This window comes from Papaver somniferum, chromosome 1 (genome assembly GCF_003573695.1).
Source record: "Papaver somniferum cultivar HN1 chromosome 1, ASM357369v1, whole genome shotgun sequence".
In the NCBI taxonomy this organism is placed as follows: domain Eukaryota; kingdom Viridiplantae; phylum Streptophyta; class Magnoliopsida; order Ranunculales; family Papaveraceae; genus Papaver; species Papaver somniferum.
The window spans coordinates 247,823,626-247,837,584 of record NC_039358.1 but is presented as its reverse complement, the minus strand read 5'-3'; the positions used below and the strand labels follow the sequence as shown (position 1 = coordinate 247,837,584).

The 13,959-nt window shown below is 37.1% G+C and overlaps 2 protein-coding genes across 3 annotated transcripts; both read left to right on the top strand.

Annotated features, from left to right (window-relative positions):
- Positions 1-5,103: 5,103 nt before the first annotated feature.
- Positions 5,104-8,726, top strand: LOC113324363 (auxin-responsive protein IAA9-like). 2 transcript variants are annotated; one of them, XM_026572683.1, is made up of 5 exons: positions 6,425-7,062; positions 7,150-7,376; positions 7,466-7,595; positions 8,150-8,211; positions 8,349-8,726. In XM_026572683.1, exons 1-5 carry the CDS (start codon positions 6,425-6,427, stop codon positions 8,369-8,371), a joined length of 1,080 nt encoding a protein of 359 aa, XP_026428468.1. In that variant the 3' UTR covers positions 8,372-8,726. The 2 variants fall into 2 exon arrangements, with proteins under 2 accessions (XP_026428473.1, XP_026428468.1); XM_026572688.1 differs by lacking the exons at positions 8,150-8,211; positions 8,349-8,726 and adding an exon at positions 5,104-5,287 and having other exon boundaries at positions 6,402-7,062; positions 7,466-7,599.
- Positions 8,727-9,045: 319 nt separating this feature from the next.
- LOC113276335 (phosphoenolpyruvate carboxykinase (ATP)-like) lies at positions 9,046-12,001 on the top strand. The gene is made up of 11 exons (XM_026525927.1): positions 9,046-9,260; positions 9,369-9,553; positions 9,664-9,817; positions 9,915-9,999; positions 10,133-10,233; positions 10,322-10,620; positions 10,688-10,861; positions 10,943-11,008; positions 11,120-11,468; positions 11,599-11,767; positions 11,858-12,001. Exons 1-11 carry the CDS (start codon positions 9,046-9,048, stop codon positions 11,999-12,001), a joined length of 1,941 nt encoding a protein of 646 aa, XP_026381712.1.
- Positions 12,002-13,959: the final 1,958 nt, after the last annotated feature.

Below are 13,959 nucleotides of genomic sequence, written 5' to 3'. Positions count from 1 at the left end.
ACGAGGATCATCGGCAAGGGTACTCAAGCATACATATATAATTTGTTATCTTCTAAGTTTTTCCAATGCTCGATGCTAGGTTCAGGATCATACTTTGGTTTCCACGAAGAAGTTGTGCTCTTAGTTCTATCATTAGCCTTTGGCATCAAGTTGAATTTTTTCGTCAAATAAGGGGATCTTTTGGATGGTTCCTAATTGACGGAGTACTCGCCGATGATCATATATTACACAACCTTATGGATGAAACAATGGTCCATAATACTTACCCACCTGCATATCTTCATCTTCAACAACTTCATCCGGCTTCGAATATGGATCAAAGTCCACTTCATTGACCTTCAAAGAATCTAACTTCTCTCTCAACTTTGCCACCAACTGCTCTTTATTCCTTTTGATCTCGTCCTCAAACTTGTACCGTGTCGTTATTGGAAGCATATCAACCCAATCTACATCCTTTATCAAGTTGTTTGGACAATTCGAAAATGGATAAATGGTCATATACCCACACCTACATTCAAAATAGGAAATGAAGTGAAAAACTAAAAATTCACACATAATATAAAAAATAAAAAGATAAATTACTTTAAATTTGAGAAATCAGTAATGGGTTCGGCTTGCGATTGATATCACTAACAAGCCGAACTCATCCAAGTTGAAGTCTCAGGAGAGTGTTCGTCTTGAAATTTATATCACTAACTAGCCGAACTCATCCAAGTTGAAGTATAATAGTGTTCGTTTCGTTTCGTGCATTATCTTCATGTTTATCGTTCAATTTTGGAATTTATCGACCGTCAACTATGAAGAAAATGCACACCACTAAACAAACTTACTATATGTTAATATATTAAAACATTAACCCAATTCTATCACTACCAAAGAACTATTTGTTAAAGTAAATCAAGAGGTCCGGCTATCTCGAAAAACCAAATATAAGCCGGACCCAACAACAGTCAATTGATTCTCAAACACAGTGAGTTGTTCGGCTTGAAATTCAAATTATTCTAAGCCGAACCCGACCACCATCAACTGCTTCATCAACATAGTGGGTTGTTCGGCTTAAAATATGTATTATCGAATACGCGGAACCCCATATACATCCCTATCTGTCACTAGGTTCGGCTTACATTTCTGATGAAATTTCAAGTCGAACTGTTCTTATGCAGTTTCAAGAAGCTGTTATGAAGTCGTCTCAAAATGTAACTACAAAATCCGCCGAACCATATCTTGTAACCATCAGAAACCCTAGTTTTTTTGGAATTAACTCCATTGAGTCGATGAAAAACAACAACCAAGAGATTGGGTTTGTAGAACTTACTTTCTTATCCTCATTCCAGGATTTGGTGCTTCAATTGGTTGATTTTCTGGTTCGATTTCAGGTTCTCCAACTCCTTCTTCAATTGGTTCTTCTTCTTCATTCATGGATTTGAAAACGATTTAAAATGCCTACTTCCTTCCTTTGATTTGTACGAACCATTATGTAATTGAGTTTAATCGTCGATTGAATTTTCGCGAATTGACGATTAATCACGGCGATGAATTTTTTTTTCTCGTGAGGAAGGGGAAGATTTCGGCTAGAAGGAGAGGAGGAAGAAGAAATGTTTATAAGCTGATTTTAAGTTTTTATATCATGGGTAAGGATAGATTAGTAATTTAAATGATTTAAGCGTATATAGGTAATTGAACTATTCAATGAATACCCCTTATAATGGCATCCTAGATGGGATTATTGGTTTGTATGTCCTGAAAGTTTTAGGGTTGCCCTAAAATAGGGTTGGGTAATAAACCAAAAGCGATTGGGCTTTAATATGGTTTCAAAATGCATGGCAAAGAGAGCTAGGCCCATGAATGAATTCGCACTAGTGATGTTCTTTTTCGTACCATGGTGTCGTGTATCATTTGCAGCTGATATATATTTGTTTCCCTTGATACACAATTCTCAGATTATATCACATATGGTTGGTGTTGTACATGTCTGTAACCTGATGATATTTCCGGTAACGATTTACCAGATACGAACATGGTGATTCACATAAAATCCAACTCATCCAACGCCCGATAACGTGACACTGGCAACCAAATGGTTCCATTTGAAAATGTACCCCCACGAATTAATAAAAATTACCAAGTGGTTCCCAAAAGACTTTGATCGTATGTCAGTCCCAATTCAGACAGACAGACAGACCTCAATAAATAAATTTTGCACGTCTAATCTAATCGTATGAAAAATGAATCAGAACAGCAATTCATTCATTGATTCATTCAGAGTCAGACTCTCCCTCCCTCACTCCCACTTCCCTTCCTCTTCGCACGTGCGCGTGCTTGAAGTGTGGACCCCACAAGGGAGTGGGAAATCCCACTCGAACGCGTAGTACCGCATTTGACCTTGTTGCGTATCAAGTTGGCAATGTCATATTGTACAGTTTCTGACCGACTGTTTACAGAAACATGGTGTCGTGCAGTTGTGGCAAGTACACAGCCCTGTCTCTCTGGTCTAACAACCAAACCTCACGTGAATCCTATGTGTGTCTACATGACTAACAGAGTCTAGAACCTAGACTTTCTTTCATTCGTTTGTACGAGACAGACAATTACAAGTTCCTAACAATATCTTGATTTTTGGTCCCTAATATACGTGCACTCGGCCGATCCCAAAAACTGGGTGCGCTGGTGGTGTTCACCTGGTAACCAAGACTTTGAGGAGAGGGTGAGAAGATGAGAACTACTCCCTACGTTTCTAAAATTAAGAAAACTAATCATTCGAGCCATTTTTTTATGTTTTTTTTTTCTAATCTATCCTCAAATGAAAATGAGAGAGAAGTGGTTCATTTTTTATATTATGACAAAAAAGTGGTCCTTCTATAAGTATCATAGTAAAATCATAACATTCGACTTTCCACATATAGAAACAAGCCTTTTTCTTTTTGACATATCTAAAAAAATGGTCCTTCTATAGGTATAGTAGTTTGTGAATGTTCCTTTATAACAGCAGCATAACTGCTGGATGGGGTTATCAAAGGCCACGATGATAGTCCGTAGCATACAAAACCACACTATAATCGCATGTAATTTGATAAGATGAATTTTTTTTGAACCAAAAGCTAACTCCCAATTGATTTGGTTCTAACCATCAGGGGTAGCCCAATTGGCCAGGAACCTGACTCTCAAGTAGGAGATCAACGGATCGAGTCTCCGCTCAAGAGTTTGGAGATCTCACGAAATACTCCTCTTATTATATAATAAAGTTGTAATTTAAAGTATCTTCTTTCCTATTTAAAAAAAAGAAAGAAAATACTCAATAATATCAGTCGTGTAGTGTGAAAACCATTTTTAAGAATAATTATGAAAATGTGCAAGAAACTCTTAAGAGGTAAGCTGTAAAGTGGTAAATACTCACAGGTGTTTTACCGTCATGATCAAGTATATCTTTCGTGAGAAAAACATGATCAAAAATTAGATCTCATGTTCTGCAAGTATCTAATGATTAACAAAAATAAAGCATTTTTTACTATTTAACATTTTTTACTACATTTTCAATACATCTGAATCCAAATACAAGATACACATTTCTCTCAGATTTATGAAAAGACGAGTAATTTAAACAACAAGCAAGCGCGGTTACTATCACCACAAGTGGCAAAAGATTTTCGAAAACATATATATTTTTTGAAAATATACATAAAATAAATAATCCCACTCACTAAACTACAAGTTTAGAGATAATACCACCATATTTTCTTAATCTAAAGTTAATTAATTAAAAAAAAAAAAGTAAAAGTGAAAATTAGTACAATCAAAAGGGGGAGTTGTAATGATAAATATGTGGGGGTGCAGATATAAAATAAGAAGAGCGAGTTAATATTTGTCCCATTCTTAGCCCGGCAACTCAACCTTAAGTGCTGCTTTTTGTCCCCCGCATTTCTCTTGCCTTGCTTTCTTTTGTCCCCCTCATTTTCCATTTTCGCCCTTTTGACTTTACCAACTTTTGTACCTTTCTCCCGACTTTGCCCTTTTGTTCTTAGTTATTATCTGAAATGGTACTTTCTTTGTTAATCTCTTTTGAGCTGTTCCTAATTGTGATTATTGTGCTTCTCCTTTGCTTTATTTTTCTCTTCAATGGCAAAGCTACTAGATGATTTGGGGATTATTTTTGACTACACAACCACTTTCTTTTTTCAGGAAACAAGTATGCCCGATTTCCTTTTCTTTCTTTCCAATTCTGATTGACGAAAGATTCAGGATAAAAATTCCAAACTTTGATCATCTGTATCATCACCCGATAAATTTATTATCGTGTTGTAGTGACACTTGTTAATATGAGATGTGGTTATTATACTTATGTGTTGCTTTCTTTTTTTCTATGGTGAAGTTAATAGAGGACTTGAGTAACTGAGTTTTGTTCATTTTTAACTACACAATTACTTTCTTCTTCATAAAAACAAATATTATGGATTTATTTTTTTTCCTTCATAGGTCGGTAAAATATTTAGTACAAAAGAATTTTGAACTTGGATCATTGACAACACCACTCAATAAATTTATCATTATATCGCAATAACACCGGTTAATTTGAGCTAAAAATGGTCTTACAAAGAAACTAAATATGTAATCACTTTACGTTATTCTTTTCACAAATGTTGATAGATATTGGTATAAAACATTCCAACACAAGGATTTTTGAAAATATTTCGTCCTGTCGACCATTAGCAATGCCATGGTGCTTTTTGACTATGTATTTCCGTTTTCAACAACTTTTGTTAGGAATTTGATCCAAAATGGTGACTAGTTGAAACAAAGTCAAGTCAAGTCATGCAAAAGGCACTTTAGAAGTTTCAAAATCATAAAAAGGGTAAATTCGTCTTTTCACTTCAAGTCCCATGTTCATACGATAGAGAATTATCACTCCTACTCTAGAATTCCATCAAACTCGAAATAAACCTACACAATAACTCGCCACGTACCCACTCAACAACACGTGTCAGCATGAATTAACAAACGATCAGAAATTTCATATCAATCAACATCTAGCCGTCCATTCAAGTTCATCAGAGAGAGAGGAAAAAAACTATTTTACTTTTATTTTTTAAATGATTAAATAAATAATTTTGGGGAGCTGGTTATTAAAAGAGTTTAATGGAGCAAACATCCTAAAATTTTGTTTGCTTTCTCAATGGAGGGTCCTTAGTTTTCACTTCTTCTCTTCTTCTTCATCATCAACAGCAATTTCTTCATCTTCTTCTTCTCCTTCTTCAATCAACTCTACAGCAATACTCACCAATAATTTCTTCAAGTAAGTAAGCTTTATCCTCCTAAGTTTTCTGATAATTTCTTATTTATTTTTTTGGAATTTCTTTTGAGGTAGTTTTTGTTAAAAATCAGGTTAATATGACTTGCTATGATCTTGATTTTTGTGTTTGTTGTTAAAATGAGGATGTAAATTGATTGTTTGAGGTAGAATTTGTGCTGATTTTGAAGAAATTGTTGTTGATCAGTTTATTAGGTTGATATTCAGTTTTGTTGGAAATTGGGTATTGTTTTTAATTTCATGGCTTATTCCACTTGTTGGTAGTCTGAGTAATATGATACACAATAGGGTTTATGTACAGTTTGGGGATTTTTTTTTGTGTAGAAGGATCTGATAGTTAGGGTTTTGATTTCTGGACTTACAATTTTATTGTGTTTTTATGATATAATTCTTTGTCTTTGGGAAAATGGGTTGAGAGTATAGGTAAAGATTAGTTTTGAGACTTCAATGTATGAAATAACCATAAATTTCTCCTTTGAGATGCATTATATATAAGGGTGTTTGCTGAATTAGTACTGAAATATTCTATTGTGTATGGAAAGGGTTGTCGAATTTGGGGGCTTGGATGCTATGGAACATATATGTAGAGTAGAGTTGATGCTAAGCTTAGACGCCCCTGCATCAAGAGTTTAGGGAAAACCAGACACATAACATTTGGAGGGAGGCTTAATGAGATGAGATGATTGGGGTTAGGAGGGAGATTTGACGGAAGTGAGATGATTGGGGCAAGTCATGAGAGCTTTGGCTTCAAACAGTATCTTGTATCAGCATAGGCCAATAGGTCTCGTTTTGAGTCTCAGATTGTATTATTTGATACGAAAATCAGTACAAGCAATTGTAGGCCTTCGTTAACAGGGATGATCATTTTACGTCAAGTAGATACTTGATATACCAAAAAAGGGACTAATTGCTTTTGAAATCTGAAACACAAACTAGGGCACCTTTAAGAATCTGAATTTGGTGTTTAATGTAGCTGCTAGCTTGTTTGATCTACAGTTGCATGGATTTTTGGTGGGAGATGTCACTATGTGAAGAATTAATAGTTAGATGTATGTCTTATCTGGTTTTTAAAGCTTTTGCTGTTGATGATTGTATGCAGGTCAAGAGCATTTGAGAGATTTAATGTCATCAATACTTATTGGTGCTGCAGAGGAGGGACGTACCGCTATTTCTTTAATGACTTCTTCTCCTTCTTTAGAGATCTCTGGATTCAGAGAGCGTAACTATATGGGGTTATCAGACTGTTCTTCTGTTGACAGCTCAACCATTTCTAGCTTGTCTGAAGAAAATAAAAGTACTTTCAATCTAAGTTCGACTGAATTAAGGCTCGGTCTTCCTGGATCCCGATCTCCAGAACGTAGTCAAGAGCTTTCTTTGCTGAGTTCGGGCAGACTTGAGAAGCCCTTGTTTCCCTTGCTGCCTATGAAGGATTCCACCTACTTGTCATCGCAAAAGACCGTGGTCTCTGGTAACAAGCGAGGGTTTTCTGACGCCATGGATGGGTTTTCAGAGGTAAAAAGCACCGTGTACAATGAAGGAAATTGGATGTTTCCTGCATCAGGGTCTGACTCTGAAACTGCTCAATCTGTGGCCCAAGGAAAGTTACATGTTAACTCGAGTGTAAAGTCTGTTGCTCTGAAAGAGCACTCTGGAGTCGAGAATGCCACGGTGAAAGAGATTACACATCCCAAGGTATCCAGTGATGTCAATCGTAACCAAATTTCTCCGGCTAATAACATTAGTAATCAACCTGCTGCCAAGTAAGTTAACGTTACAACAAAAGGGAGTTTTAGATAAGTGGATTTGGTTTACCATGAAGCTAGTTACTGACCTTCCTCACATGACAGGGCACAGGTTGTCGGTTGGCCGCCAATAAGGTCATTCCGAAAAAATACATTGGCGACTACCACAAAGACCAGCGAGGAAGTAGATGGAAAACCTGGTCCCAGTGCTTTGTATGTCAAGGTCAGCATGGATGGCGCCCCTTATTTGCGAAAGGTGGACTTGAATACTTACTATGACTATCAGGAGCTATCTTTGTCTCTTGAAAAGATGTTCAGCTGCTTTATTATTGGTAAAAGAACCTTAACCAAGTATTCAGTTTTGGATGAACTTTAAAACGCCTTTGTTAGCATGGATTAGTGATTTCTTTGTATGCCACAGGTCAATCTGGGCCACATGGAGCTCCTGGGAGAGAAAGCAAGCATAGGGATCTTCTACATGGATCTGAATATGTTCTTGCATATGAGGATAAGGATGGTGACTGGATGCAAGTGGGAGATGTGCCTTGGGAGTAAGTCTCTGCTTTCCATTTGCTACTTCTTATGTTTGCTTCTGTTTTAATTTGAGGGGGCTGCCATGAATCCATTCTTAGCATTAGGCAAAAAGATTTAGTAGACATGTTTTCCCTGATGCAAAGCAATGCGAATCTTCTAGATTTATTTCATTTTCTGTTGCCACAGCTTGAACGGTTGATTCGTTAATCCAGATGAGGTGACTTAGGCATTTAATTAAGTTAGAGACTTGGTAATGTCTTGAAAGACATGGTATATAACAGAACCTCCAAATGCATGGCTGCACACAAAAACTTTTATTTTTGAGCTGTGGCATATGCATGGTCCAATTTTTTTTTTTTGCAAGTCTGGTCGCAAAACCATCTCTAGCACAAGCTCTAAAACCTTTTTAGTAAAAATAAAAACAACCTTATAAGTTGTGTGCATCCTATTCTACAATTTCTTTCTCAAGTTCTGTTTTAGGTGAAATTCACCGTGTATGATGTGTCGCTCAAATGCTTGGAGTGATTCTTTTTGCAGCCTAATTTTAACCCTTGATTTTAATTTGTGACAGTATGTTTATCGATTCCTGCAAAAGACTGAGGATAATGAAGAACTCTGATGCCATTGGCTTAGGTATGTCCCGTGCTCCGCTTCTTTTTTGCTGAAGCACACTTCTAAGGTTTTCCCTTCGGTAGCATTTTTTGTTTAGTCTGGAGAAAACTTAGTTACTTTGATGGTTGATTGATTCCTCATCTATTGCTGATTTTCAGCTCCAAGGGCAATGGAGAAATGAGCAAGTATTAGCTAGTAGCGTCCAAACACTATAAAGCAAATCCAAGAAGTAAAGGAAAGAGTGCAGAATAACAAAAGCTCAAATCTCATGCTGCTGTCAATTTTTATACTTATTTTTTAAAATTTCAGGAAAGTTATGATATATATCTTTTTACGCATGTTTATTGCTATTAAGAAAGGAAAAAAAGAAAGTTACTTGTCAAGAACACTTTGTGAGTGATAGTTATTGTTTACTGTTTGTTTAGTGCCTCAGTTTCTCTCTACAGATAATTTTCGTCTGTAAAGTGTTTTTAATCTTAAGACATGTTTTGTGTGCTTGAGACCTTTAGTGTCCAAACCCTTAAAAGTTTTCCTCACTATTCTTCCCTTCTGTCCTTCTTCATTTTTGTTTACGGTTCTGCGATGCCCGCAAGACAGGAAGCTGGTAATGGATAATCACATTGTTATTCCAGGAATACCATCTGCATTACCTCTTGAGTTATTATTGGCAATCGGAACTAAACTTAGATTTTTCAATGCTGATTAGTAGTTGTCAACCTTTCACAAATAGCATTATCCAAATAGTAAAATAAATATCTAAAAATACTTTCATTGCTTTGAATACCTATATAAGTGGGTGAATTTTCTCTCCGATCTTCTTGGTCAGCAAGTCTTTAAGCAAAAAAGCTTTATATAATGCCGAGTGATAGAACAGAAAATGTAAACGAGATATGCCGTGATGATAGTGCTGCACCAGTGAAGGCTCAAACGATTGATGAATTGCATTCGCTTCAGAAGAAAAAATCAGCTCCAAATTCACCAAGAATTAAGCAAAAAGCTGGCGATGGCTTATTTTCGTCAGCCATTCTTGACCAAGAAGATCGTCAGAAACAACAGCTTAAATCAATCAGGTATACAATGCATACAATCCGGCACACTCACACAGCCTCTTGTCAGAACTTAATTTAGAAAATTTCAGTTTCTAGGATGGAGTATGATAAATTGCTGTATATTTGCAGTGCATCATTGGCATCTCTAACAAGAGAGACAGGACCAAAGGTGGTGAAAGGTGATCCATCAACAAAAAAGCCCGAGTCTCCAAAGGCTGCCATTTCTCACCACCAGCATTTCACCGCCCCAGCGGTACCCGTCACTGATAGTGCCCTCAAATTTATCCACATCCTGTACAATCTCTCCCCTGCAGGTAATTAAGCTAGCTAATTGCTGGTAACCCAGAAAATTTTGCAATAACTAATTTTTAGAAGCAATGCTGCGCAGACTCTTAACAATTCTTTTTTTCTGACCCCAATGCAGAGCTGTATGAGCAGGCCATAAAGTATGAAAAAGGTTCCTTCATAACATCGAGTGGGGCGTTAGCGACGTTTTCTGGAGCGAAAACTGGTCGTTCCCCAAGAGATAAACGCGTGCTGAAAGACAAGTCAACAGAGGATGATCTTTGGTGGGGCAAGTATGTCATTCTTTTCCTCTTGACACATTCCGTCTCTAATTATGCTTACTTGCAACATTAATGATGAGCCCAAGGGGGACTGTTTTTCTTTGTGCAGAGGCTCGCCCAACATTGAAATGGACGAGCACACCTTCACGGTTAACAGAGAAAGAGCTGTTGATTACTTAAACTCCTTAGACAAGGTGTGTGCAATTTATGGATTCATTACAAATTACATGTTTTTTTTTTGTTGATAAAGTGTCTCTTAAGCAAGAAAGTGAATATGGAGTCAAGTCTGAGAATTCTTAGTCAGATAACGTATAAATATGATTGCAGGTGTATGTGAATGATCAGTTCTTGAACTGGGATCCGGAACATCAAATCAAAGTCAGGATAGTATCAGCCAGAGCGGATCACTCTCTGTTCATGCACAATATGTAAGCAATTTTTTACCCTACCTTACCGGAATATTCTCCTGTAATAGACTAACCAACACTTGAACACTATGGGCTTTTAAATTGGCAGGTGCATAAGACCTACAGCTGAAGAGTTAGAGAATTTTGGTACTCCGGATTTCACCATTTATAATGCTGGACAGTTCCCATGTAATCGGTACACCCACTACATGACTTCTTTGACTAGCATAGACATTAACCTTTCTAGGAAAGAGATGGTCATCCTTGGTACACAATATGCTGGTGAAATGAAAAAGGGGTTGTTTGGTTTAATGCATTACCTCATGCCAAAGCGCCAAATCCTCTCCTTACACTCTGGTTGTAACATGGGTAAAGATGGAGATGTCGCCCTTTTCTTCGGATTATCAGGTACAAAACTATCGGAGTTTTCGTATGGTTTTCATACCTTCCTGAGTTCTAATGCTGTTTATTGTAGGTACTGGGAAGACAACTTTGTCTACTGATCAGAACCGGTACTTAATTGGAGATGATGAACACTGCTGGAGTGAGAATGGTGTCTCCAACATTGAAGGTGGCTGCTATGCGAAGTGCATTGACCTTTCAAAAGAGAAAGAGCCAGAGATTTTTAACGCCATCAAGTTTGGAACTGGTAACTACGTTTACTTTGTCTTCTGTCATATTGGTAACATGTTTTCGATGAGTTTTGCTTAAATTAACTTGTCTTTGGCAGTGTTGGAAAATGTGGTTTTCGATGAGCATACTCGTGAAGTGGATTACACAGACAAATCTGTTACAGGTAACGAAGAATCAGAATGCATTTTTCTTATTCATGATACCCATAATTTAAAATGGATGCCACATATTTAATAATGCAGTCTGATCATTGTTGTTTTTATTGCTGTTGCAGAGAACACTCGAGCGGCCTACCCAATTGAATACATACCCAACGCAAAGATACCATGTGTCGGTCCACACCCGCAGAACGTTATCCTTTTGTCTTGTGATGCTTTTGGAGTGCTCCCCCCTGTGAGCAAGCTGAACCTAGCACAGACCATGTACCATTTCATCAGCGGCTACACCGCTTTGGTTGCTGGAACAGTGGAAGGTGTGAAGGAGCCGACAGCAACATTTTCAGCCTGCTTTGGAGCCGCATTTATAATGCTGCATCCTACTAAATATGCAGCAATGCTTGCTGAGAAAATGCAACTGCACGGAGCCACAGCTTGGCTCGTCAACACTGGCTGGTCTGGTGGAAGGTAATAATACATAAACTAGTCATGGGTTCAACAAATACCCACATGGAGAAATCTCCATTTCCATTTCCATTTCCTTGCCTTTTTTGTTCCAACTGACACTCAAAATATTTGCTGTCATTAATCTCTGTAGCTATGGCTCGGGTAGCCGCATCAAGTTACCCTACACACGTAAGATCATTGATGCCATACACTCAGGCAGTCTTTTAAACGCAAGTTACACTAAGACTGAAGTATTTGGACTCGAAATCCCCAACGAAGTGGAAGGCGTCCCTTCAGAGATCTTGCATCCAATGAATCCTGTTAGTTGAATTTGGCTTCTCCATTTTTTCTTTTCATCTTTCAAAGTTGATAAAAGTATTTTCTCATCTGTCTCCCTAATTGTATTACAGTGGTCAGATAAACAAGCGTACAAGGAAACCCTATTGAAGTTGGCAGGTTCGTTCAAGAAGAACTTTGAAGTTTTTGCTAACTACAGCATTGGCAAAGACAGTAGTCTGACTGAGGAGATTCTTGCAGCTGGACCAATTTTCTGAAAACAGTTGCTCTTTCAAATTTGGTGCAAGTATAAAAAAAGTGCAACAGCATTGCTTAGAGGGCTCTGTTTAGAAGAATGGAGAAAAGAATCACTTAGAGATTTTTTTTCTTTTTTAATTTGTAATCACTGGATTATGACAATCAAATAATTAAAAAAAGAAATGAGTACCAACTAAAAACAGAACTGTCATTGGTGACTTAGAGGTGTAAAAAAATCATACTAGTGGATAACGTATACCTTTTAAAGACACAAAGGGTGGTGTATTCTGTAATTAGGTGTCGAGATATTCGTGATGGCAACACCATCACGAATATTTACTACTAATCTCCGATGTACATACAAACTTAAGTGGCAACACCATTGTATGTATGTATATCTTTTTTCCCAATCAGATCATAAGTGGCCTTCTTAATTACAATTTTGTCACTTATTATAAACTTTAAATATATATATACGTGCAATCAGTCAGTGGCGGAATCAAGATTCAAGGTTAGGGGGTTTGAAATAAAAAGTTTATGCGCACTGGTGAATAGAAAAGATTACTTAATAGCAAAATTGTATATCGGAGGTTATTAATAGCAAAACCGTGCATTATCTTTTTTTTGGCACTTCTTTTTTGACACTCTCATTCTCTTTAATAATAGACCGTTGTTTCCAATAAATATGGGGCAGCAATTCCTTAATGCACTTCATTTATGGATACCTAGAAAGTAGTAAAGTGAAACTAATCTAAAACTATTGCAAACGAACCATAATTAGTAGCTATCCCGAGATATAAGTATTTCACTGAGATTCTTAGTTCAATATAATCGGCTGATAGCATCAGAAATCTCTCTCTCCTCTCTAAACCCGTGATTTCCGGCGGAGAGAAAAAGAAAATTTCTGGCACCCTTTACTGCTCAGATCTAAGCGGATCTGAGCGGTACTAGTTTTAAATCTTCGAACTCTTAGCTTAGATTAAATTAAAATAAAGTGAATCGATAATGAAGAGAGAAAGCAACCCTAAATCACCGTTCAATCACCATCTTCGTCAAACCCTAAATCATCTTCCATGATTTCCACTGACCTCATCGGCTAATCTCGATTCACCGGCCCATCGGATTCAATTAAATCGTTTGCTGCTTCCTAGCTGTGAAAACCAACCTTTATTCATGAAGATTTTACCCTAAATCACAGTTATGCTGTTAAATCTTGGTTCTTAATAGAATACTTCGGCGCTAGTCTTCAACGAGAATCCTTTCCGGCATGTTCATCTGCAGTTTTCACCTCAACCTTAGTATGCGAGGTGAATCTTTCTCAAGCTTTTTACCAGAGTATTAAATCCATCTTAATCCATGGATACCCTTCTGATTGCCAGATCTAGCTCACAGGGTTATCGAAAGTTGTCAAAGTGTTTTAATTATTAAAACCCTTTCCACAATCGATCTGTTTTCTTATTTTCCTTTTTTTTTTTTGGTGAAGTTTGTATCCTTGCAATCTGATTGAAAAAAAAATGTTTTGATTTAGAAGTGAAGGCTTGTTATCTTAATCTCTGTTTGGTTTCCTTGACGTGTTATCCTTTGGTTTGTATTGCAGGTGTTGCAGTGTTCACGTACCTGTTTCTTTGGTTTGTACAATAGGTGTTGCACTGTTCTCCGTGTATTTTCTTTTTAGAAATCCTATTTCAGATTTAATTGCTAAGATGGTTTAGTTTCTTTTTGTGTTGTTTTGTACCCCAAGTAGGTTGTTATCCTTGGATTTGTTCGTATGCTCAGGATTTAGGTCCTTTTAGAGGATATCCTGGTTTTGATTTGATCATTTTATCCTTTGGGTACCTGTTCTGAGCTTTGATCTGTGCAACCAAACAAACAGCATTTTGGCTTTCATTCTACAACATAATCTCTTCGCCTGTGCCACAATTCAGGATACCCGGCCTTTTGATCTTTTGGTACACATATTCAGCTGGACATGATGTCC